At 37.3% G+C, this 26,795-nt stretch overlaps 3 protein-coding genes and 1 non-coding gene across 5 annotated transcripts in view; 1 reads left to right on the top strand and 3 right to left on the bottom strand.

Annotated features, from left to right (window-relative positions):
- Window positions 1-1,496: 1,496 nt before the first annotated feature.
- LOC134854122 (cytochrome c oxidase assembly protein COX15 homolog) overlaps window positions 1,497-26,795 on the bottom strand; it is a 248,534-nt gene continuing 223,235 nt past the window's right edge. The window contains exons 2-7 of the mRNA XM_063870242.1: window positions 13,467-13,634; window positions 4,522-4,658; window positions 4,075-4,267; window positions 3,361-3,495; window positions 2,309-2,736; window positions 1,497-1,866 (exon numbers count right to left, since the gene is read on the bottom strand). Of these exons, the coding sequence (XP_063726312.1) occupies window positions 1,717-1,866; window positions 2,309-2,736; window positions 3,361-3,495; window positions 4,075-4,267; window positions 4,522-4,658; window positions 13,467-13,626 (1,203 nt within the window). The 5' untranslated portion in view covers window positions 13,627-13,634 and the 3' untranslated portion in view covers window positions 1,497-1,716. The remainder of the gene's footprint in view (window positions 1,867-2,308; window positions 2,737-3,360; window positions 3,496-4,074; window positions 4,268-4,521; window positions 4,659-13,466; window positions 13,635-26,795) is intronic.
- On the bottom strand, window positions 13,948-17,279 carry LOC134854211 (tRNA-splicing endonuclease subunit Sen2-like). 2 transcript variants are annotated; one of them, XM_063870376.1, is made up of 4 exons: window positions 16,876-17,279; window positions 16,690-16,796; window positions 16,220-16,482; window positions 13,948-14,436 (listed from the first exon to the last, which is right to left on the bottom strand). In XM_063870376.1, exons 1-4 carry the CDS (start codon window positions 16,948-16,950, stop codon window positions 14,048-14,050), a joined length of 834 nt encoding a protein of 277 aa, XP_063726446.1. In that variant the 5' UTR covers window positions 16,951-17,279; the 3' UTR covers window positions 13,948-14,047. The 2 variants fall into 2 exon arrangements, with proteins under 2 accessions (XP_063726446.1, XP_063726445.1); XM_063870375.1 differs by having other exon boundaries at window positions 13,952-14,436; window positions 16,865-17,279.
- Trnaa-ugc (transfer RNA alanine (anticodon UGC)) lies at window positions 15,140-15,211 on the bottom strand. Its single transcript has one exon. It is a non-coding gene; the product is annotated as a tRNA-Ala (tRNA).
- Window positions 21,909-23,590, top strand: LOC134854615 (uncharacterized). Its single transcript, XM_063870953.1, has 2 exons — window positions 21,909-22,207; window positions 23,105-23,590. The coding sequence occupies exons 1-2, from the start codon at window positions 22,148-22,150 to the stop codon at window positions 23,579-23,581; spliced, it is 537 nt and encodes a 178-aa protein (XP_063727023.1). The 5' UTR covers window positions 21,909-22,147; the 3' UTR covers window positions 23,582-23,590.

Genomic DNA, 26,795 nt, shown 5'->3' on the forward strand with positions numbered 1-26,795 from the left:
TTTTTTTATAGAGTTGACTGAAAAAAGAGATGATTTTTTTGGCCATCTTTGACATTTCTTGGCTTTTTCGATGCGTCGAATCTAATTTACAGTAACGATTTTGTAGAGCCTAACTTCCCGATCAGATATCTCGATATCACAAAAGTCACATTTCTCGAAATTTGTCTTCGAAATTAAAAACTCAATGTTAGACCAAAAATGGCCAATATCCAAAACAAGAACAACTAACAAGCCTTTCTCCAGTAATCAATCAGCTCGCAAAAAAATAATTGCTGTTTTGATCATGCTATGAAACTTCGAAACCTCAAGCTGAGCCAGATCGTAAATTGGTTTCATGGCCAGATCGTTTCATAGAACAAATCAGTTCTCGAAAAAATGAAACTTACTCTGAGCAAGCAATTCAAGCTACGAAACCTTAAATAAATCAAGTTAATTTCGTGAAGCGAATCAGAGTGCGAAAAATGTTTCTAAGCAAGCTGTTCAAGCTATTAAACTTCAAGGTTTCAAGTAATTTCATGGACCGAATTGGTTGGCAAAAACACTCACCTTCTACTGAAGCAAGCTATTGAAGCTATAAACAATTGAAATTATTTGTGTTGTTCAGATCAAAACAATTTGCGAAAATTGTTTTTTTTTAAGCCAGCTAATGGAGCGAGCTACTAGAGCGACTTCAAAAATCACCTAATCAAGCTATTGCAGCTATAAAAAATTAAAATAGTTACAATTTATTTATTAAAGGAAAGGTGTTGCGAAAATAAGTTTTTCTGCGCGAGCTAATCAAGCCATGAACTTCGAAAAAATCCAAGCGCTTCGTAGACAGAATCGTTTTTACCAAAAGTTGAAGTTTTCTAAGCAAGCTATTCCAGCTATGAAACTTTGAATTTTTTCAAGTTATTGTGTAGACAGAATCGGTTCCCAAAAAGATTAAGGTTTTCTAAGCACGCTTTTAAAGCTAGGAAACTTTGAAAAATTTCAATTTAGTTCGTAGACTGAATCAGTTCGTGAAACAATTAAGTTCTTCTAGGCTAGCTTTTATAGCTAAAAATTTGAAATAATTCAAGTTATCTATAATCTATCTTTTGTGGACTGAATCGGTAAGCGAAAAAATTCAGTTTTTCTAAGCAAGCTTTACAGCTATAAAACTTCGAATGATAAAGCTATGAAACTTTGAAATACTTATATTTATTTCATGGACCGAATCGGTTTTCGAAAGTTTTTTTCTCAGCTTTGAGGTTGCTGTTATCAGTTTCCTCGTTTCATTAAGACTTTCATTTATTATATAAGATTGGATATTGAGGATAACTGACTTTTTTAAAACCTAATAATGAGCGTTTTTGGCTAATTTACCATAAAAATAATTAATTAGGTGCAAATCAGTTTGCTTAAAACTGCTGCATTTCTCCAATAAAAAATGTCCACACACACTTGCACGTGCCAAAGCTGTAATTTTTCCATACAGATTTACAAGAAAAAACTAGCTGTATTTGAACAAACACTCTGTTTTCGAAACTGAATTACAGATATTTCACTCAAACTCAGATAAAATTTTGAGGCATTTAAAAAACACTATCTAGTTGTCCCACTTTCGAAGCGGCCGAAACTAACTATGAATCATAGTTCATCAACACTTGAAAACAATCATGAAATCATCACCAGAAACATCAACGCAGCTTCCACTACTCAATAGTTCGAAAGACATTTTAGCAGAATTTGAATTTATTTGATCTTGCGCGCGACACGTTTGATGCCTTTCAACTCATGAGAGAGCCAGAGTGCGAGAGATAGAGCGACCAGAGATCCACACTGGTGCATAGAGGCTGTGGATATTGGGACGTAGTTCTTGAGAGTCGTGATGCCAAGGTGCACCTGCAAGATAGAAGTTGTCGTAATTATTCTACAAGACAAAGTAGGCGAGTCAATTTTGAATCGGACTCTATATAGAAATAAATAAAGAAAAATTAAATAAATTTGGACAAATTTGAATTAAAGTCAATAATTTTTATATCTTTTACAAAGCAATATTAAATTAAATTCTCTTTTTTCTAAATGGACAGGTTATTTTTTCTCAATTTCTATCAATTTCTCGATGATGCAAATTTATGATGAAAAATATAACCAAAGTGGTCTACGACAAAACACTTAACTCGTTTCAAACTCTTAACTAGTTTCAAAACTAGTGAATCATAAATGACATGGTCTCTTTTGAGATTTATTTTGAGCGATAAATTCAATTAGCCTTAAAGTTAAACTCACACATAAGAATTGTAGAGCCAATTTTTAAAACATAATGCAATAAACAATACAATACCTGGAAAAGTGCCATAGCCATCAGACAACTCGCAGCAAGCTTCGCTCTTTTCGGAAGAGGTGTGAATCTCGACATAATCCACGTTGAAGAAATGATAGTCAAGGTGCTCATTCCCAAAATTCTGTGGTCAAACTGGACGGTTGTTGAGTTCTCGAAGAAATTCTTCCATTTGGGGTCAAAATCCAAAATCTCTGGCGGCACCCAGAAATCTCCCATTTTAGGGAACGAGTTGTAAATAAGTCCAGCGTCCAAACCGGCAACAAAAGCACCAGACATAGCTGTGATGAAAACCATGGCTTTACTGATATGGGCCAAAATACGGAGTCGTTTTAGGTTCTTGTGGGATTCAAACAGAAGGTCTCTTTTCAAGTGACTCATTGACGTCCAGAGGAATCCGGAGTACAGAAGGAAAGCGAGGAATAAGTGACCTATACAAACAAAATGTTCGGCATACAAAAACCACCCGTGTACAAAAAAAATGATCGTTACTCGGGTTAGGATTATCTACAACTAATTTTTGATGGTGGATGGTAGCATTTTGAAAATCCTTCTGAAGATTGAGAAGTCTAAAGTTGACACAGAGTCTAAGTTTGAGAAAACTGGACCAATAGGTAACGTGTAACGCTGCGCAATAGGTAACGTGTAACGCTGCGAAATCTGATAATTTAAATCCACTTTCGAAATAAGAAGTCGATCACGTTTATCGTGACCTTTATACCTCAACTGTTCGATAGTGAAGTTTGCCTTCCTTTTAACAACGAAACTGAACTGAACTTAAAAACAAATCGAAATGAAACAGCGAAAAATCAAAATTGAGCGGGAACAAACTAAGACTCTTTCCTGAAAAAAAAAGTATTAAAAAAAATAACCGAGACCTACATAAGAGTATTCACTACGTTCATGACTCTTAATGATAAAAGAATGTTCGCAATGCAATTGTTAAGTTTCACATTGAAAATTAGAGATATGTTAAGAAATCACCATACTTAATTGTATACACAACACACTAGCAACTTAAAATACGCTATATCTAAATAGAATCTCGATCTTACCTGCGAGTCTGTACTGACTAACACGTGGCATATCTGTGTCTCTCTCTGGTTTCTTCAGCCCACTCTTAACCATGTACCACCCGTAGCCCCCTTGCGCCAGAAGGAGGCAACAGAAGGCTCCATGTCGCTTATAATCTATGCAAGAAAATAGCCATTGACTTTAGTCTTTATTGACGAGAGAAGGAGTTTCTATCAATACATCAACTACCAGTACCAACTGTGTTCGCAAAGAGTTAAGTTACCGCAAATCTAACTGAGGTTAAAGGAAATATGTGATGAAAAATGGGTTACTAACTATTTTATAACCAGTTCATGATCCGGTGGTCTCTATTGTGTTCATGATCATGAACCGAACAGCCTATTTAACTGACACAGCCTAACTACGTGGCGTTTTTTAAAAGTAATCTTTAACAACAGAAACAATCGAGCCATATATACGTTATCTTCAAACGTCATTAGCGTCTAAACGTATTTTTTGATTTTTAATTATTAGGCCACTGCCAAGGTTGGATGGCTAAGCATCTAAACATCGTATGTTTTGATGTTCTTTAAAATTACTTCAGAAACTATCCCGGATCCTTAACAGTAAACATTGAACGCTTATCTTCCGTCAAGAGAACTAACTTAAATTATTTTTTATTTACAAGAGACATAGATTCATGTAATATATAACATACAGGTTAACATATGGCAGGTGGATAGAATAAAAGCAACCTGTTTTGGCTATTTTGCCTCTTGCCACAAAATATGCCAGTGGAATGAAATAGGCCAGGCCAATGGCTCTCCCCCACATGCGATGTGCCCACTCCATGTAGAAGATACGTTTGAAGTCTTCCAGGGTGAAATGGGAATGCAGTGCTTGGAACTCTGGGGACTGTTGGTATCTTGAAAACTCCTCCTCCCATTCCTGTTAACAGAGCGACAGAAAAATTTCAAGGAATATTTAACAAAGAATCATTAATTAACATTATCATATATTCATTACTCATTACCAATTACTAAAGGGTAACAATATTCACACAGATTCGAATCGCAAACACAAGCAAAAAATAACAAACGGTGTACTTAAATCTAAGAGAAAAAAAAACAAAATACGAAAATAAGCCTGAACTAGAAATATTTCCCCTGAAAATGTGAGCTGGTATAGTACAGGGATCCTACTTGCTGGTTAGAAGGTGGTTTCATCTCCTTGATGAGTGACCAATTGACCATTGAGAGTCCACTCTCTGTCAGTCGAGTGATTCCTCCCAGGAGCACGGCACCTGCTACCATGCCACTGCATCCAGCTAGCCATAGACCTGAACTCATCCGAATGAACACAGTTTTTTAAACAAGCCCCGACCCAACTCCCACCATTCACCCTTGGGCCTTTTAGCCGTGGGGGAGAGAGATGTTAACCATTTTACCGCAGCCGGTCCCACTTTGAGGAGGCGGATGACACTGGGACTCCAACTGTCACCTAAGCGGTATTCGAACTTACGACCTTTGCGTTAAAGGCCGCGCGTCTTAATCACTCGTCCAAGTCTTCATTATAAAAACAATTCATTACATGCTGTTCTGACCACACAGCTAAAACTCGTATGAGGTCAATTTAGTGTATTATATTAAAGCCATATTGGTTGTAGTCTGTATTCCAAATAAAAATCAAAAAAATTTGGTTATTGAAACAAACTAGACGTCACAATTTCATGAACAGCTGACATCCTAAATTTCAAGACACTTGAAGGGCCGAAAAGGCTGGGCAAAAAAATCGATAAAACTAGTTTAACTTATATTAAATTTATCTATTTTTTCTCCTAATTTCTAAATCATTATGATTACCTTTTTAATAAATGCTAGTACAGATAAGAATGTTCACCATTAGGGTAGGCGCTAAGTGGGTTTGTCCAACTCTTTGCCTATCCTTGCTGTAAAATAAATGTCAAATTATTTTGTCTGTTATGCTTAAATGTATTTTCTGTTGATGCAAAATGCATGATACATGTTAGCGGAATTAATTCTTCTTCACTTAAACGTTATTTTAGCTATTTTTCCTTTGTATCTTTTAGTTTTCACCTAATTCGGTCGCCCTTCATTGCAAAAAAAACGGAAGATCTTATTGTTGTCGGCACATTGAGCTATCGGCACAGCAACCGCTGGATTAAAAGATTCTTCATTAAAAGAAAAAAAAGCCAGCCAAAATATTCAACAGGGCCTTCAAATTTTAAGCATTCTACTGAGATAGGGACCAGTTTTTAAGTTTATGTAAATGCCATCAATTGTTTTCTTTCTGTCTAGAGACCTGCTCCTTTGACCTTGTGATCTCCAACGTCCGTTCTGATCTGAAATAAAACAGTGCAGTAAGATTTCGATTTGATGCCTAACAGTTGAACTAAATATACAACTTATTCACAATCTTTTGATATTCCAAACACACGACATTAACATGGCGCAGCCAGCAGACAAAAAAGGAGGAGGGAAAAATCCATTAAACATAGTAGCATTTTGGGAAGCACGAACACCGGAACCTCCAGTCTGTTGGGAGGAGTGGATAATTAAGTTTCACTGGGGGATGATAGCAAAGTACGATATTGATCCCGATGATTTCTATTTTGCGAGTACTCTAAACGCGGCGGCTATCACGGCGTTGCCTGAAGAAGTAAATGGGAAAAACCGTCTCGAGTCGGAAAAGAAGTTAAAGTCTAATCTATATCTATGTATCGGAGACGAGGCGCAACGGATATTCAAAGCACGGAAACCGACGGTTGACATTAAAACTGAACGGTACCCACGGGTTCTAGATGAGATGAAAAATGTGTTCCAAAGAGAGAGGAATGTAACACATGAACGGGGTCTTTTCTACGGAAGAAAACAACGTGATAATGAAACGTTCGAAAAGTTCCATGCGGAACTAAGCGCTCTAGCAGGTAGATGTGATTTTGCAAATGCGGCCGAAAATGTTCGTGACATTTTCATTATGAATATGCGGGAGTCGGATTACCAACGAGAATTATCACGATCAACTAAATTACCTGAAGAAGTCTACCGGATCGCATTATCATACGAACGCGGGGAGCGCGCATACAAATCATATACGGGAAAACCAGCTTCAACAGCTCCGGCTATTTCAAAGATCAAGTAGTAGTGGAGGAAGCGGAAATAATCGTAGGTGTTACAATTGCGACGCACCAAATTTTACCCTGGATCACATTGCGAGCTGTCCTGCAAGGGGAGCAACATGTAACTTGTGCCGAAAATTGGGTCACTTTGAACGAACATGTCGAGGAGTTAGAAGAGGTACTAACCATTGGAGGGGACGAGGACGAGTCGGACTGGTTAGGGAGGAAAATGAGCATCACCAAAGTACACAAAACGTAAATGACTTGAACGAAGATCCAGTGTCGTGGGTCAATCAGCAGGGGTGCGGGGAAAATGAATCCATGACGTCGGGATCGGACGATTACATGGTAATGTCAATACACAAGAAGAGGAATGAAACCGAACTAAAGCTCCCTGGGGCCCGCGTGCAAGTTGAAGTATCAGGGAAGAAAATGTGGTTGTGGATCGACAGTGGATCCCCAGTGACTATTTTTAGCATTAACGACATAAAAGAAACGTTAGGTAAAGCGAATATTCAACTACAACCTTCAAAAGACGAATTCCTGGACTATAACAGGGGCGGGATCTTATGGGCACCCTGGGCCTCGAGTTAGTCCAACGGAAGAAAGTGATGGGAATCACAGGGGAAGGAATCAGCCAAGAGGAGGAGGAATATGACGAGTTGCAAACATACTTCTGTAAGTTGTAACCAAATTTGTTTACAAGGATAGGGAAAATCCGGAATGCAAAAGTAAGAGCTGAATTTTTTGACAATTTGAGGCCCATACAACAAAAAGGACGCAGGGTGCCAATCAGTCTACAAGATAAGGTGGATAAAGAAATTCATCGGCTGATAAATGAAGGGCATATCGTAAAGTTACAAGAATGCTCAGATAAGTATTTCGTCTCCCCCATCGTAATTACAGTAAAAAGAGATGGAAGTATAAAAATAGCACTGGAATCAAGAGAATTAAACAAGCAGGTACACAAAAATAAGTACCAAATGCCGAATATTGACGAATTAGTAGACGGAGTAAGTCAGATTATTGCGGAGAAAAAAGCGGGGAATGTATATTTTACAACGTTGGATTTCACATATGCGTACGGACAAGTCGCTTTAGAACAAAAAACAAGTTGAAGTATCAGGGAAGAAAATGTGGTTGTGGATCGACAGTGGATCCCCAGTGACTATTTTTAGCATTAACGACCTAAAAGAAACGTTAGGTAAAGTGAATATTCAACTACAACCTTCAAAAGACGAATTCCTGGACTATAACAACAATCGAATAAACATACTGGGGAAGGTAACAGTGATGATGTCATTAAACGGCTGCGCAGCACCAGCACAAGTGTCGGTTATATCCGGGAATCATCAGTCAATCCTGGGGCGGGATCTTATGAGCACCCTGGGCCTCGAGTTAGTCCAACGGAAGAAAGTGACGGGATTCACAGGGGAAGGAATCAGCCAAGAGGAGGAGGAATATGACGAATTGCAAACATACTTCTGTAAGTTGTACCCAAATTTGTTTACTAGGATAGGGAAAATCCGGAATGCAAAAGTAAGAGCTGAATTTTTTGACAATATGAGGCCCATACAACAAAAAGGACGCAGGGTGCCAATCAGTCTACAAGATAAGGTGGATAAAGAAATTCATCGGCTGATAAATGAAGGGCATATCGTAAAATTACAAGAATGCTCAGATAAGTATTTCGTCTCCCCCATCGTAATTACAGTAAAAAAAGATGGAAGTATAAAAATAGCACTGGAATCAAGAGAATTAAACAAGCAGGTACACAAAAATAAGTACCAAATGCCGAATATTGACGAATTAGTAGACGGAGTAAGTCAGATTATTGCGGAGAAAAAAGCGGGGAATGTATATTTTACAACGTTGGATTTCACATATGCGTACGGACAAGTCGCTTTAGAACAAAAAACAAGTTGAAGTATCAGGGAAGAAAATGTGGTTGTGGATCGACAGTGGATCCCCAGTGACTATTTTTAGCATTAACGACCTAAAAGAAACGTTAGGTAAAGCGAATATTCAACTACAACCTTCAAAAGACGAATTCCTGGACTATAACAACAATCGAATAAACATACTGGGGAAGGTAACAGTGATGATGTCATTAAACGGCTGCGCAGCACCAGCACAAGTGTCGGTTATATCCGGGAATCATCAGTCAATCCTGGGGCAGGATCTTATGAGCACCCTGGGCCTCGAGTTAGTCCAACGGAAGAAAGTGACGGGATTCACAGGGGAAGGAATCAGCCAAGAGGAGGAGGAATATGACGAATTGCAAACATACTTCTGTAAGTTGTACCCAAATTTGTTTACTAGGATAGGGAAAATCCGGAATGCAAAAGTAAGAGCTGAATTTTTTGACAATTTGAGGCCCATACAACAAAAAGGACGCAGGGTGCCAATCAGTCTACAAGATAAGGTGGATAAAGAAATTCATCGGCTGATAAATGAAGGGCATATCGTAAAATTACAAGAATGCTCAGATAAGTATTTCGTCTCCCCCATCGTAATTACAGTAAAAAAAGATGGAAGTATAAAAATAGCACTGGAATCAAGAGAATTAAACAAGCAGGTACACAAAAATAAGTACCAAATGCCGAATATTGACGAATTAGTAGACGGAGTAAGTCAGATTATTGCGGAGAAAAAAGCGGGGATTGTATATTTTACAACGTTGGATTTCACATATGCGTACGGACAAGTCGCTTTAGAACAAAAAACGAGCGAACAGTGCAATTTCTCACTCGTTGGTGGGAAATCCACAGAAACTTATCGTTTTAAAAACGGATTTTACGGGTTGACGTCAATGCCGGCGGAATTCCAAAAAGTAATTGACAATTTACTTAAAGAGTTCCCTCAAGCTAACGCGTTCATTGATGACATCTTAATTTCTTCAAAAGGAACTAAGATCGAACACATCGCGTTGGTAGAAAAGATATTTAAACAGCTGGATATTTCTAACGTTGCTTTAAAATTACGAAAATGTAAATTTGCGAAAACAGAGTGCGAATGGCTCGGATTTCGAATTGGAGAAAGTGGTATTACACCCTTAGTAAGAAAAACACAAGCAATTGAAGACCTGAAAACCCCAAAATCTCGAAAGCAGTTGAAATCTTTGATGGGTTCACTACACAGTTTACACAAGTTTTTACCCAAACTCGCAGAATTAAGCGCACCGCTGAGGCCACTACTAAGTCAGAATAACGATTTTGTTTGGACTAACGTTTGCGAAAATGCATTCAAACATTTAAAATCGCTGGTGAAAAATATTGTCGAATTACGACACTTCGACATTCACCGGGAGACTAGAATTATTTGTGACGCTAATCACGATGGTTTAGGGGCCGTGTTAGAACAGTATGGGGCATCCGGGTGGCATCCCATTTCGTTTGCATCGCGTTACCTTAACCCGGCTGAAAAAAAGTACTCCACGAACGAATTAGAATTACTTGCGGTAGTGTGGGCTACGGAACATTTTCGAAATTACATATATGGCCGGTATTTCACAGTTATTTCGGACCATAAAGCCCTGCTAACGTTATAAAATATATCTCCGAAAGGAAATAAGACGTTTTTCAGCCGACTAACGCGTTGGTACGATCGGTTAGTGCCGTACGATTTTAAAGTTGAACACAGACAGGGGTCGAAAATGGGAATGGCAGATTATTTGTCCCGGTTTCCATCTGCAGCGGCACCCGAGACCAGTCGTTACGATGAAAGTTTTATAGTAGCGAAAATAAAAATGATAAATGAAGCTCTAAATCCTAGGGCTCAAATGAAGCCTAGGGGTCAAAATGTGAAACATCTAAAACCAATACCGGTGGTAGAGGGCGATCAGTCATGTCCTGACATAACGACAATTGTCGCATCCAATGGGAATACAAGAACAATTGAATATGCAAATACTCACAGTGAGAGTAAACGCTCTCGTTCTCGCTACGCAATTTCAAGTCGCAAAATACAAGATATGAATAACATGATTAGTAAAAACTCAATAAATTCACCTGAAAAACATGATCAAATTACCTTTGCTATTGTAAATACATCAACCAATTCTGGAGACGTTAACCTTAACCTTGTGCTTAATCGTTTAAATCAACCCCCCAGTCTTAGTTCTGTCAGTTCGGACTCGGATATTGAGTTAATACCGCCCGAAAATATCGATAGAAAACAAACAAATTCGAAGAAATCCAACACTATAATCTCATTCCCTCATCAGTTCCCAGGGTTATCCTACCCATTAGTACAGAGCGATAAATGGCTTTACTCCATCGTACCGTCGGACAGTAAAGTTGTCAGAAAATTGGAACATCCGGAAATTTTGAGTTTAAAGTTAGTCGAGGCTAATCTGGAGAAGGACCCCATTATGAAGACCATACGTGACGCTATCAGAGACAGAAACCCAAGAGCCAGAGAAATCATCACTAAACTAGGACCATATTACGCCCAACACTATAATGACTTCGCAGTACGGGAAAACTGTCTGTGGATGGACGGCCGGTTGGCCATACCCAAGGACATGTCTTCAGCAATCCTCAACCGCCTACACTTTCAGCACCATGGACGAGACAAGATGTTCGCTGCCGGACAGGATGTGTGGATCCCTTTGATGCACCGAAATATTGCCGCAACAGCGAAGTACTGTAAAAGCTGCGTAGAAGCAGGTAAAAATCTCAAACCAGATATCCCGAAACGTGATATTGGGGAAACGTATGTACCTAAAGAACCAAATGATTTGGTCCAATTAGATTTCTGGGCCTAGTCAATTATGTAAGGGGTAGGAAGAAATATGTACTCGTAGCAGTAGATACTTTTTCGCACTGGCCGTCAGCATATATATGTTCAAGTAACAAATCTAAAAATGTATTAAAGTTCCTAAGGAAGTACATAAATACTCATGGACACCCAAGGAAGTTGCATATGGTTCAGGCAACGGGGTTTTTCTCGAATGACATCCAAAGTTTCTGTAACTATGAAGGCATTGAACTAATCAAATCTCCAGTTAAGGATCATCGCGCAACGGGAATGGTCGAAAGAACGATTGGGTCGATAAAAAATTACGTGCTCACGTATCTCCAGGAAAATCAAAATTACAAATTTGGGGAAATGATATCTCGAGCGCTCAGCGCTTTACGTTTTGTGCCACATTCTAAAACTAAATTAACACCCTTTGAGGCATATCATGGAAGAGAAGCAAATACGGCGTTTCGAAACTTAACAAAAACACCATCATTGAAAAATCTAAATTGGAACAATGTTGTTAACCAGAAGCTATCTTGTTTAGACAAGGCGAGTAATCTCCCTGAGGTGGAGCTGACCCTGGATTGGGAAAAGAAAAGCGACCTAGTATACGCACCAGAGCAAAGAAAAACCCCAAGGATTTTGGACGATGATGAGATAAATGACAGGGATCCAAAGGCCACGGAGATAGCAGATAAAGTTCCAAAGCAACCAGGATGGCTAAAACGGCACAAGACAAGCTCAACAACAGTCTACCAAAAGACGGGAAAAACAGACCCAAAGGATCCAAGGAGGTATAAACGTTTACCATTGAAAATCGATGAATTAACTGATCATACTGTGAAAATGGAAAAGGGGGCGTTATTTAGACGAAGTGGTGTTTCTTTTAGAACGGCGGCTGAGGAAAGCCAAATCAGGGATTTGAACGAAGCGTGCACCCCGGGTCCTAGCAAGTACCGAAAAAGCACCCCGGGTGCAAGTGAAACCGGAAAAAGCACCCCGGGTCCGAGTGTACCCACGAAATTCAAACGAAAGGCGGAAAAGGAAAAAATCGCAATGGGACAGGCGAAAAAAGCAGCAAAACCGAGGATTGTGGAATATAGCGAGGACGAGAGTGAGGAGAATGACATGAGCGATTGGACAGTCAAGGAGGACGAGGCGGCAAAGACTGCGGCGAGTAAGGAAGTAATTGAACCGTCGGATGCAGTTGTCACGCGAACGCCGAAGACCGTCGAAGGAAATCGGAAGAAAGGCGCAGAGGGGACAAGAAAATCAACGCGGCAGCGACGAGGCGTTGACAAGATGGGGGGTGTCATGATTCTTCGCATACAACACAAGTAACATGACGCAGATCGAAAAGAAAAACCTAAATGAGAGGTTTGGCAAGTTTGCCTGAAAACTCAAGTTAAACTGTTTGCCTGAAAACTCAAGTTAAACTGACAATGATCTGTAACATGAAACTGCAAGGATAACAAATACAAGTTGATAAATTTTATACAAGTTAAAATTCATTTGTGGTTGCCCGAATGAGATAGGGACCAGTTTTTAAGTTTATGTAAATGCCATCAATTGTACTCTTTCTGTCTGGAGACCTGCTCCTTTGACCTTGTGATCTCCAACGTCCGTTCTGATCTGAAATAAAACAGTGCAGTAAGATTTCGATTTGATGCCTAACAGTTGAACTAAAAATACAACTTATTCACAATCTTTTGATATTTCAAACACACGACTTTAACACTACTGTCGATGAATCTTCTTGGAATAGTTTTTTAATTTTTAATTCCAATTTCAATATTTTTCGGGGCCGACAAAAATAATGGAAAAAAACGGATCTACTAAACAATCTCCCATTCAATAAAGGTGGATTGATAGGTACATTAAAAAAGCGAACTTTTGCACAAACAAAATGCAGCAAAATTAGATTTTTAACTAGATTTAAAGGATTTGGTTACAGGGATGGAGATTCTTTTGTACACACTATAGCGGATGGGGGAAGTTGATCCGAAAAAAATATATATATTGTTCAGCTTTTGGGGATAGCATCAATTGCGATCAGACCAGATACATTCAGTTATTCGATTCACTGTAACAGCATAAATCACAAAGATTACTGGTTACTAGAACCTACTAGCTTTCTGATCAAGATTCCTGGATTGAACTTAGATCCTTGTCAAAATTGGCTGAAAAAAAACCACCCGAACCCAAAATTCCTTCCCACCCCCACTTCAAAAGTGGGCGGATCAACAATCAAAAAAGACAAACCTACACTTCTGCTTTTTGCAGACTGTACATTCTGTACTGTGGAACAAGTCCTCGTCTTAGGTTGTAGAAAAAGCAACTGACTGAGCCGCTGTTTAGCAGGTATTTGAGGATGTCTCATGGCTCCCCGGCAGAGCAGACTGCCGCCGAAACGCATCAACATCACTGCTCTGAAGATTAAAACGCTGCTGTGATTGCACGGTAATTTTCAAACAGAAAAAAACATTCGATTATTAATGCTCTAGCTAAGCTTTCCCAAGAGTCTCGGGAAGTTAAACCAGAAGTCATGGCACCCCCTGACATGTTCGTCTATGAAAAGTTCCCCATTTGGAGCCGCAATTTCATAACTCCTTTTTCGGAATCATTTTCAATTTGCAGTATCGTATAAAAAAATGAAGTGCTGCATATTTTCATTTCATTTTTACGCTTCACCTAGATTTACAAAATCCGCAAGATTTCAAAAATCGTGTATGAGTAAAATTAAGATGGGAAAACCAACTCGTTAATTTCTTCAAATATTCTGTGAGTAAATCTTCCACAGAAACAACAAAACAGAGAAATAATGAACTTTAATCTCATATAAACTACTTCGGTACCCAGCGTGCCAATGATACTTCACATACGTCAAACTGATCCAGGTTAAACTTAGGTCTATTATCAGTCAAAGCAGTTACTTTACACAGAATCAGATCCTTGTTGGTAACATTCAACACTCTACATGTAGCAGATATATCCTTCAGTTTGTAGGTGTAATCAATTAAGCATCTTTTCCAAGAATTATATTCGAGGCTGGCATCGCAGTTTGATTTTTTCTGAACACAAAAATTGCACAATTTAGTCTTATCGTGGTCGTTTTGAGGTCCATTTGATTTGCACTGAACAATAACTCCGTAAGCAGAGTGCGTATAAGAAGGCCCGTCTTTGTAGAGTAGAAAGTCACATCCAAAACTCTGACCTGGCCGAACTATCCAACCTAAAGAAAAATCACATCACCACTTCAATGAATTTGATCATGAGAAATAAAACGAAAGACGCAAATTATAGAAGTATAGTTTCCGGTTAAAGGACACTTGCCATCGCTTGTTCAAAAGTTTTGTTACAAGCTCAAAAAGAACGACATAAATACAACCAAATTCTGCAAATTTCAATGAAAATTTTACAGAAATTAGCTTTCTCAAATAAATTTAAGGTACAAGTATGATAGTTGGGTCCCTGAAAAAGAAAGAATAAAAGATGGGTCCAGCAATTTTCGAGAAAGTTTCGAAAACACAAAACAAATTCTCAGTTTCGGAAGATTTTAAGCACAAAAAATTCTTCAAGGATCTATCTTTACTTAAGGGACCCAACTATTATACACCTAGGGGAATGTGATGCTCAGAATTTAATAATTTAAAAAAATTGGGCTCTTTCCTTTTCCCCCACCTTCAAATTTTTACCAGTAAAATTATTGTTCGCATTATGCGATTGTTATGAAAATTGACATCCGGGATACTTAAACCATGATAAACATATTTGGTATCCATGCTTAACCTTGTAAAATTACTCGTTATACCTACCATAAAATTGACGCGCATGATAGGTGGAGGAGGAGAAAAAAAAGAGCCTAAAATTGCCCAAGGTTTCAGTAGCGGATATAGAACAGACCATGTAGTCAGAGAAAAATCATGCAAAATTTGTGGAGATGTGGGGGATCGAACCCCAGACCTTCCGCATGCAAAGCGGACGCTCTACCACTGAGCTACATCCCCTGTTATCTTTATCGCGATCTATTTGGATTCGAATTGTTTTGCAGTGCAAAATGTATTCCAATTTTGTTTTTAGCAACAAATCTGTACTGTTTCCGAGTTACGTGTTAGACGGATATTTCCACTCCATTTCGTCTGCTCCAGCATTATGCAAATATGCTTCTGGCCTGTAACCACCATAACACAGTTCCGTATATTTCAGTTATGAAATTACTGCCACTGAAAATGCACCACGAGTACGATAGTTGGCCCGGGTCGAAGTCTGCGATTTATGTTTCGACCGAGGCCGGTCGAACACATGTCAAAGTGCGACCGAAAATCCATAGCCGAGAAGGACCTATAGTCGAATTCAAATTACTTCCTCGGTCGAACATAGTCGAAACATAGATAGCTTGGGTCAAGACGGTCGAAACATACCATTTTTTGGTCGAGTCGGTCGAAACATAAATCGCAAACCTCGACCCGGGGGTGCCTGATAGCAAGAATTAAAACCCGCGATTAAGGAGAAAAATTCAAAACAATTAAACAATTGTTACCCTGCGTTGAAATATTTTAAAGGCAAAAAAAATCTTCAGGATCCATCTATATTTTGAGTTTTTCCACTTTGAAAAACTAATTTTACCTTGTCATAATGTAATAAAATTTTGCATGGTGAACAAACTAGCTATTGTTAACACATTTGTTCTGCATACCTTTCTTCGTAATATTACGCGCTCGACCATAATTACCTGTAACACAAACAAAAAAATGGAAAATTTGAATGAAATGTGGGGGAGGGGGGGGGGGGACAATGATACAATTTGATTTGTTGAAATAAAATGCGTAGTTTGAGTAATTATTTCAACCAGATAATGATGCACTCTGAAGTTGTTTTAGGCGGGCACTCTGAAGTTGTTTCAGGCGGAATAAATAAAAATACCCAAAATCTAGATTTACAGCAATAATTCTGCTGTTTCAACCAACTTTCATAAAATGACGAGGAAAAAAGCAAATAAATAATTTTTTTGTCACCTTTCGCGCGATAGTAGTAAAATGCAGTAAGCAGAAAAGCAAAACAGCACTGCCGCTCGCTTAACGTTCGATACAATTCTTCAACGGATAACTGGAGTTCCAGGAATCCCAACTGAGCCAGAAAGAAGGTTTCCAGAGATGTCAAACACACGAATTCTTTGGTTCTCTGGACTTTGAGAGTAGTATTGCCCGAAATGTGGTCATTCGAGCTTGTCTTCGGCTGAGCGATGTCGGGGAAGTCGTCCATCCGTCGTCTCAGAAACCTTCAAACACAACTGATGAAAGCACAAAAACTCGTTGAAACCTTGAACACCACCATAGTTATCACAGTAGCAGAAAAAAACTTAAGAAATTATGAAATTTTTTTGATTGTTGGGTCGTTTATGATGGGTCGTTGATTGTTGAGTCGTTTTATTATTGCCTGAAATAAAACACGAAATACATTTGCTTTGGAATAAACGAAAACTAACTTATCGATATCAGCGAAGTCTGCCGAACTCTCTACGTAAATAGCTTCCTCATTCGGATAGCCAGCATCATCATGGTCTTTTTCATCTATGTCGATTGTCTCTGCATTCTAAAACGGAATATACATTTTTGTAAACACCAAAAAAGCGGTTTTCGATTTTTGGAAATATTTAAAACCTTGTTTTTACATTTGCAGAATCTTTTTCTCTCGTGATTTTTTTCGCCACTTGTCTTTTCAGACAAACAAGGCACGAAATCTTCATAAGCGGAGAAAAATTCACTCTTCTTTGATAACATCACGAGCTCGTTGGCATTCAAAAGATTCTTTGGCATTGAAGACAATGAAAGTGTGACTGTTTTAGATTCATCGATTGATGAGAAATATCCGAACGAGCCATAGAGATCCAGTAGGTATCCAAACTCGGGAACCACCTTTGATCCCACAAAAGAATCGGCAGTATTCACAAGTTCGCCAATAAATACAAGACGCTTTCCATTGTAAATTGGCAAACGAGCCGGCACATCTGAGGTTTTGTAGTTGTACTTTTTGCGTCCTCTTATAGAGCTACTTTTCATGTTCAACTAGAATTAGCAACCTGTAATCTAATCTCAACATCGCTTAAATCTCTAACAATAATAGCCAGTTGTCAGCAGTTAGCATTGAATGGTAGCAGAAATATGGCAAATGAACTTGAAAAACGAGCTTCGAAAGCAATCAAAAGTCAAGATATATGAGCGTCAACGAAAAAAAGCACACGGCCTAAATAGACGTAACATCACTTCATCTGTTGCTTGAAAAACATAAGTTATGACGATCCGAGGCCAAAAAAAATCTTGGAATCCTCAAGCAAAAAATATCTAGTCCCTCAAAAAAAGCTTCAACTACTCACTTGAAAATGCTATCGAGCGTTTCAAACAAAAAGATCTGACAATACCTGGAATCGAATCCTCGACCTATTGCTTCCAAATAACGAACATAAGATACTGCCTGACATATGGCTGGCAAAACACATTGTATCACATAGAGGCGAAGCGAAACTTCCCACCACTTGCGATACAACACAAACATCAGAAAACAATTGAAAAGAAATGAAATATGTTGAAAAAAAACTAAGTGAACCAAAATTTTCGTGTCTTGATTTTTAAAAATAACTGAGGCCCGCCCAGGTAGAACTGGAGGTACGAGCTTGATATTTATTGAATTTTTAAAATGATTCAGGATGAAATGCATAATTTCAAAAATTGGACAACGCCCAAAACCTTTGTTGTTTCTCTACTAAAATAAGTGAGGAGTGAAAATTTTAAGAGATATTGGAAGTTTCCTAAGGGCATTGTTTCAAAAAAATTAAGGATTCGCCACTTCTGCAGGAGAATTTCTCGCAGACGGTTCTTTCGATTAAACCCTACATCTCAGATTGATTGGGGTAGTTTTTAAGAAAAGTCAAGAAGTTAAGGTCTGTTCCGTTATTTGGCTCAAAAATGAAAAATCGCACGTCAAAATTGTTATTTACCAAAACAACTGTGACAATATACAAAACACAAAACAAATAATAATCAACCGTTTTAAGTTTTTATTGAGAGTTTGGGGCGTGTTTTCTGTGCGAGACAACTTTATTCAATCAACTCGTTATTCAGCATCCATACGCTATCAGACCCTCCAATACAATTGCCATTTCATAGCATTTACAAAAATGTACCAGACAATTTCTTCAAAAAACACATCGGTCTCGGTCTCCTATGAAATTTGTGGCATCTTTGTCGACATGATCGCTTGAGTTAAATACCTGGTCTATCAGAATTCAAAGATACTTAAAGCTACCACCAGTAACGTGTATAATGTCACCATAGAACTTCCTTTCGTTGCTTCGTTTGCGAATGACATCATTTTAAATTTCGATGAACCGATAGTTAAGCTATTATGCGCACATCAATCAACAACTGCCTTCAAATCGTCTAGACATGTCTTACTAATTTCTAAATTTTGTCACAAAAAATCAACGAAGTATCATCAGCAAAGAATGAGGCTGAACTGTGCGAGATATATCTTGTTATATCGTTTGTATATAGTAAAAAAAACGGTCCGAAAATACATGCTCGGTCCAAAACACATTCGATATAAAGTATTGTCAGATTTTCTGTCTTTGATTTCAACATTGCAATCGATTGGAAAAACAGCTTCTCAGCAAGTTCATCAGAACACGCCGAATCCCAGGTACAGAATCACGTGAACAACTATCGAGGGTTTTTCCAAAAAAGGCAATGCTGTATTTATTCTCTTTTATCACTTCCATAAGAAATTCTGTAATTTGAACAATCGCACAAGCTGAAAAATCTGTAAATTTTGATCAAAAAAAATTTGGATGAGAAGTGTTCTCCAAACACGTGAAACTTTTGTAAAATTACATTTAAACCAAATCGTGAGCGAGTCTCAACAGTAAAATTAGTATTTGTGGTTACTAACGAGCCAAGAAAATCTTTACCATAAAAAGCATCTGCTAAAAATGTAGTTGTTGGTAAATCAAATATTTTAATTTCATTTACTTAGTTAATAATTTACAACTCTTGAGAAATAAATCTTCATCCTTACTGTGCCAGACATCAATTACTCATACTCCCGCCTCTTCTTTCCAAGACCACTTTCACATATGCCAGATATGGTGACGCGTATTCAAAAGAGTTCTTATGTTAAAGCTAACAAAATCAATACTCGTATATCTTATCAATCTCTGATAAACTTAATCACACTTAAATTATCCACTTGTTTTCACAAACTCGTTTCAAAATCTTATAGTTTTACTTATAATTTTTTCAACTAAAAGGTCTTTTTTGTCAACAATTGAATTCCAAAGAACAAATAAGGATAACTTGTTGCTGTGCAAGTAGCACATAATGTTCCAACCACATTCATACAAAATGACAAAAAGGTTTTTTCTATTCGAAAAAGTGTCGCTTTTATGTGATCTGAGAGCTATTCAAAGGCGTAAGTTAAGAAATTAGGCATAATCGACAACATTTGTCTTCAAAAAAAGGTTGATAAACAAAAAACTTGGAAAACGTTTATTGCCGAGAAAGCGCTAAATGAAACTTCCATTTACTACCAATGAAACATCAATTTTACTCTTTGATAAAACCAAGTTTTCTTAGCCAACAGGCGTAAAAAAGTTCAATTTTCATATAACGAACAAACCAAATCGTGAGCGAGTCTCAACAGTAAGACTAGTAATTGTGGTTACTAAGGAGCCAAGAACATTTTAACCGTAAAACGCATCTGCTGATAATGTAGTGGTTGGAAAATCAAACATTTTAATTACATTGAATTGGTTAATAATTTACAACTCTTGAGAAATAAATCTTCATCCTTACTGTGCCAGACATCAATTACTCATACTCCCGCCTCTTCTTTCCAAGACCACTTTCACATATGCCAGATATGGTGACGCGTATTCAAAAGAGTTCTTATGTTAAAGCTAACAAAATCAATACTCGTATATCTTAGCATTCTCTGATAAACTTAATCACACTTAAATTATCCACTTGTTTTCACAAACACATTTCAAAATCTTATAGTTTAACTTGGATTTTTTTCAATTAAAAGGTCTTTTTATCAACAATTGAATTCCAAAATACAAACAAGACTGCTCAAATCAGGGCGAAGCCCTGAATGTTCCGACTGCCTTTTAAGGTTTATGGAGCAGTAATAACATTAAAAAGTTCAATAAAATAAAACAAAATGAAAATTTTTTTTCTTCGAAAATTTGAAATTTTTATTGAAAATCATCCCCCCACACGCCATATAAAGTACAAAAGGATAAATTTTGCTCCTTGTAACACACCATTTATGGCAAATAAGCTTCTTTCAACCAATTTGGAACGATTTCTAAGACGGATTAACTCTCCGCTTACGCGTTAATAACGCGAAATATATCGCGCGTTTATTGTCTTAAATTGGCCAAAATGGCAATCTTTAAACCCCCGTAACTTTACGAAAAATGATCACAGGTGAAATATCTTTCAAATTTGAGCTCAGGACAACAATACCTTTCGAATGATATAAAAAATTCCGTCAAAAATGGCTAGTTAAAAAGTCGAAATTTGTCTGAAGAAAAGAAAACCCACCCCGAGCACAAATATTCCGTTACTTTCGTATCGAAAGTCGGAACAATAAGGATAGTTTGCTGCTGTGCAAGTAGCACAGAATGTTCCGACCACATTCAGACAAAACTACAAAAAGGTATTTTCCCTTTAAATAAGTGTCGGTTCCATGGGATTTGAGAACTATACAAAGGCGTAGAAAGTTAATGAATTAGGCATAATCGACAACAATTATCTTCAAAAAAGGTTGACAAAAATATCAGAAAACGCTTATTGCCGAGGAAGCGCTAAATGAAACTTTCATTAACTTCCAATGAAACATCAAAATTTCTTTTTGATAAAACAAAGTTTTCTTAGCTTAAAGGCGTAAATAAAGTTCAATTTTTATATAACGCACAAAACTCGATCGCTTTACTCGCTCGAAAAAAATAAATCAGTTGTTCTCGACACTGGGACAACATGATATATCCCTCGATCCATTCCGATGATTAGTTGTTGTATCTGATTTTGCGTGGAAAACAACAAAGAAAAAAAACACCCGAATACAAAATTCCTCCCCATTTTCAATTGTCGGAACAATGACACAATTGAGATATTTACATCTGCCTATGTTAACTTTCCTGCCTCCACTTCTGATAAAGGTTTAATATTAGGATGTACAAAACAGAGGTGTACACCACCGTGCCGCAGGTACGAACACCGGCACGAACACGTGGAGTTTGCGCTGTCGAAGTTTTACAACATGTTTACAAGTAAAATATTGACTTTTCTGGGCTTTTTAGGACTCAGTATCAACTTTCTCGGGGAACTAAAATTAATAAAAAGAACTTGTCTTCGAAATAATGGCTTTCGAAAGAAGAATTTTTGAAAACATTCAGGCAATTTTCAGACTTGACGTTTTTTCAACCTTTCTGAAGACTTTTGACACCAATGCGTCAAAAAAGCTATCACTCCACCATCGATCAAATTTACAACGGTGCTCATTTTAACTAAAAAATACCAGACCCCCTCGAGTTGCTCAAATAACATTTTACTTTATGCGAATACTTTGCACATGACTGCTCTGAAAACAGTCTAAAAACTTCATTGAATAAGCTTCAGATATTCTTGCTCTCTCGACCAGAAAAGCAGTCGTGTTAAACTGTTAAAAACTGAGAAGTTTACAAAAACTTATCATAAAACCAGCGCTCAGCTTATTAATTACGCATTAATCAAAATCGAGAAAAAGCTGCAAATAAAACTTGAATGCACGAGTATTTTCAAAACGGATCAAACGTTTCAAGAGTTTCCAGCAAATAATACAACTTTAATACCACCCGTCGACTTTTAGACATTTTTCAAAGCCTTTATTTTATTTTTGCCTTTACTATGGACGCAGACGCTGCCATCTCTCGGATTATGGAAGGCGTCTACATCAGTGGGGCCAAGGTTTGATTTTTGGTTTCAGTTTCGATCGAGTTTTGGTTTCATTATTTAGAGGAACGAACAATACCACTAGTTAATAATGGATCTATGAAGAAGCATCTCGTAATTCAAGCACTAACGAAAAATAACTTGGGCAAAGAGATATCCAAAAAATGTTAAGTTATCAGATTTTGTCGAAATAAGTGGTTGACTCGTCTGAAAATTTATCGGTGAATCATGAATACGCAGTCTTCCCACCCCCATCCCTACTTCTGAATTCTGGTTGTTTAAATTTTCACGGGGCTCATACGAAGAGTTATTTTATTCCATTTTTATTCCTCTTCACGGGGCTCATATGAAGAGTTATTTTATTCCATTTTGCTTCAATTTTTGTTTTGATGAATGAAAGTCATTTTGTAACGATCTCAGTTTTTAGTTAATGTGATTACGTTATTGAATCAATAATTTTCGGTTTACTGATGTGGTCCGCCTGTTTTCGTTTTACTGAAACATCGATTTACTGACCTACCACCGGTTTGATAATATGACATCCATTTTTGGTCAACCTAACATTTTGTGTAATCGCCTTTGGCGCCAATAAATTCTTAGGAGGGGAGAGCAAAAAAACGTCACGACCCAAATATTCGCCTGTGATGCAGAAAATCTTAGCAAAAGAGGGTCTTTTATATTGTTTAGGGAAGCCCGGGAAACTCAATTGGGTGGTTCTAAAAAAAAGTTGACCAAACTCCAAAAAAAATCAAGAAAAGGCCCCCAACCTCGGAAAACTCTTGCGCATGCAACTGCGCCACCAAGAATTAAATATTTTGAATATTAATTCTCTTATACTATTTTACTGTTTTCGAAATGTTAAAAAAAATCTTGCAACTAATGGGTTAAGTTAATTAGCTCATTTATTTTTAGGGCGCCACTGACCATCCTTTTGTTCTGTCCAAAGAAATCAAAATAATCCTCACTTTTTGGGACAAACAGCCGCCTCTAGTCACTCTCCCATTCTACCACGATGTCGACGTTTTCACCTTCAAACCCAAACTACCCTTGGCCAACAAAGGGTCCATTGTCAAATACGCAGACATTGTCCACGACAAAATCATACATGCAACTAAGGTTCAAAGAGGTTCAGTTTTGATGTGTTGCGAACACGGCAACAACTATTCAGCAGCATTCGCAATAGCATTTATAATGAAGCTGAAAAACTGGCATTTTGAGGAGGCGAAAAAATTTGTCAAAGATCGTAGACGGGTAGTGCGATTGTCACATGTTATGAAGGAAAGTTTGATGCAGTATGAACAAATATTGTTCCCTCCTCCGCCCGAAGTTGCAGTTAAGGAAATTATATCACAAAAAACTGAAAAACTTGATGACTCTGATAGCAATTGACTGAATATCCGTGATGAAAAAGTAGATTATTTACAGATTTTAGCTAATTTTGTTTAATCGAATAGCTGAGTTACACAATACATATAATATGTAGTCGAAACTACTGTTTTCCAACAGAAAAGACAAGTTTTAAACAGAAAAGACAAGTATTACAACAGAAAACACGGGAACTTACACGACGCATCTTATAAACGATTATAGAAGTTTGCATAAATTTTCACGCAGAGGCGAAGCAAACACAGCATGGAAAGCTGATAAAAAAAGCTTAAGTTCAGTTTGCGGAAAACATGTCGAGCAGCATAATGCCCAGCCTTAAATTAGCGGTGAGACAAAATTGACGAAGCGGTAACATTACTTCGGTCACAATCACCCACAAGGCATTCAATCACATAAGAATCTGATTTGGCTTCAAACCGCGATAATGTAAGGCGGAATCATTTAGGCCAAAGAACCTTTAAGGCAAAACTGGGAGCAGAAGTTTTACAAAATCGTATTATTTATTTACCTGCACCTTGACGAATGTTCGGTATGACACGCTTAAATGGTTAAAACTATCTCAACCTTCATAAAAATGCCATGCTGTGGGGTTAAGGCCAACAAAAATAAGCAAACATAGGCAACAGACAATTAAAAAAAGATCCAATGAACGCAAGGAAACAGAAAAAATACTGAGTGGTTTTTCGAAAAACTTTCAAATTTCCAAGAAAGAATATATGGCCGTAGAGCTTTTTGAATTTTAAGAAAAACTTATGATTGAAAATTTTCTGATACAGACGTGACAAAGCGAAGCTTCGCAACACTCGCGATACATTTATAACATTGCATACAAAAAAGGGAAAATATTTTTGAAAAATTATGCTGGAAAAATTACTAAAAAGTCGGAAAAGTTTGAACTACAAAAACAAAAACTTCATACCTTGTCTTGGATGAGGCTCGTGAACAGCCTTAGCATGCATTGAGAATCAATGTTCGAGTGTCAAATACGGCGAAAAAACTTGGGTCCACCCTCGCTCAGCCGAAAACGGAACTTAAGTTGAAAAAACTTTCAAGCTAAAAAATTTGTAAATCAAAACTTTTACGACCCAACCCTCCTGAATTAAGAAAAAGCATTTTAAAAACTCCACAGTGAACCTACGCAAAATAAGTCCAACAAGCCGATTAAAAAAAGCCTAACCCATTTAACGGAGAAAAAAAATATTAAAAATGAGAGTTATTAAACACAGAGGCGAAGCGGAGCTTCGCACCACTTACGAAACGACAAAAACATTTAAAAAAACATAATTCGAAAAAAAAACTAAATGTTGAAAAAAAATTGGTGAACCAAAATTTTCGTACATATAGATAAAAAACATCTAAAGTCCAGCTAAAGCTGGAAGTATGAGTTTTATATTGAATGAATTTGCTATACTGATGCGGCACCAAAAATGTGATTTCAAAAACTGGACTTTGCCTAAAACCTTAAAGTTGTTTCTTTAATTAGTGAGAAGAGTAAAAAAAAATTGAAGTAACCGGTTCTTTCAGTTGAACTTTCATCTCAGATTTGTTTGTGTAACTTTCAAGAAAACTCAAAAAGTTTCTAAAAAACGGTCAAAGTTCCAATTGGCCAACAAAAGAATTTCCCAAATTCATGAAATTTTCCCTTCATAGAGCAGGTTGTGGCCGCTTAAGCAGAGAAGATTCCCAAAACCGGTTTTCTCGATTGATCACAGCCTGAGAATTGGTACGATAGTTTTCGCGTTAAGTCGTAAAAAACCAGTCAAAGCTTCAAAACTTCGACTTGTCTGAAGGCCATATTTTTTTTTTCTAAAAAAAAGAGGCATCGTTTCTCATAAAGGTAGGCTTTTAACAATCTGATGTTTCTGATATCAGATTTGGCAGGATAGTTAGCGAGAAACTTGACATTTCAAAAACTTGACATTTCCGAGAACGATAGCTTTTTGTGTGAAAAAACAGGGTGTATTCGCTTGTGCAGAAGGAATTCACTGAATCTGTAAACTCGATTGAACTCAAAATCTAAGATTTGTGTGGGTAGTTCTCGAGAAATGTTGAAAACTTTTTTTAAAAAAGTCAGAAAATCAAAATTTTGACTTTTCCGAGGGCCATAACTTTTGGTGTAAAAAAATTTGGGAATAGTCGCATAAGCAAATGAGCTTGCCACAATCCGTTCTTTGAATTGAAACCAAAATCTCAAATCGGCTTCTCGAAATCGTTCTTTTCATTGAAACCAGAAACTCAGATTTGAAAGTCGTATCTTTCAAGAAAAAATTAAAAATATGGGTCAAATAATCCACCACAGACTTTTTCGAAGGCTTTAGACTGAGGGGTCAAGTAAAAAGAGACTCTAGAGGAGTATAAACGAACACAGGAAAGCCGGTGGGCTTTCAACTGATACCTCTTTTTGAAAATCAGCAGAAATTTCTGAGAAAAACTAAAATTTTTCCTTGAATTTGGATATCATTTTCCATAATAAAAAAAAATCAACGAACTGATTGGTAAACATCAACTAACATAAAAAAGCTGAAGGGAGTAATCAAGTTGTTTTTCCCTTGAAACGCCACAAAAATAGTTCATCAAGCTGATAAAAATTAGGCCGAATAATTTCAGCCGAGGAATTTATTTTAAGCGAAAAAAAAACGAAGGAAATATGAAGTCAAGGTAAGCAAAATTACAAATAGTAGGATTAAATTAAACGCTAAAAGCAACATAACAGAAAAAAACGCGCAGCAAATAAAAACGGTTTCAAGATGTGACAACTAAGCCGACATTTTAATTGAAACAGAACATTTCCCGTTTTAAAAAAAACATGTCCTGGTCAGATTCGCACCCTGAACCTTTGCGGTCCCAAGCATAATCGTTACCTCCAGGCTAAGTTGCCCGGGAGCGCATAGAAGTTTGAATTCATTATGAAGTAAGATACAAGCGATTCAAGTGATTCTGTTAAACAAGTTATTAACCCGAAAAATTCTATATTCCAGTTTGATAACGCTTGCAAATCGCAAGCGTGATAACTACAGAACAGTTTTCAACCATAGTAAAAAAAAAACTGATTGTATCAATAATTAAAACCATGATTTGCAAATAAACTACTTGAAGAGCGTAGCAGAATACGAAAATTGCATTTGGAAACAAAACGGAAAAGGCGACAAAAAGGACGAACACCAAGTCCGAAACAAAACTAAATTTTTTCAAAAAATACACTTCAATAAAATTAATT

Source organism: Symsagittifera roscoffensis, chromosome 9 (assembly GCF_963678635.1).
Source record: "Symsagittifera roscoffensis chromosome 9, txSymRosc1.1, whole genome shotgun sequence".
In the NCBI taxonomy this organism is placed as follows: Eukaryota; Metazoa; Xenacoelomorpha; order Acoela; family Convolutidae; genus Symsagittifera; species Symsagittifera roscoffensis.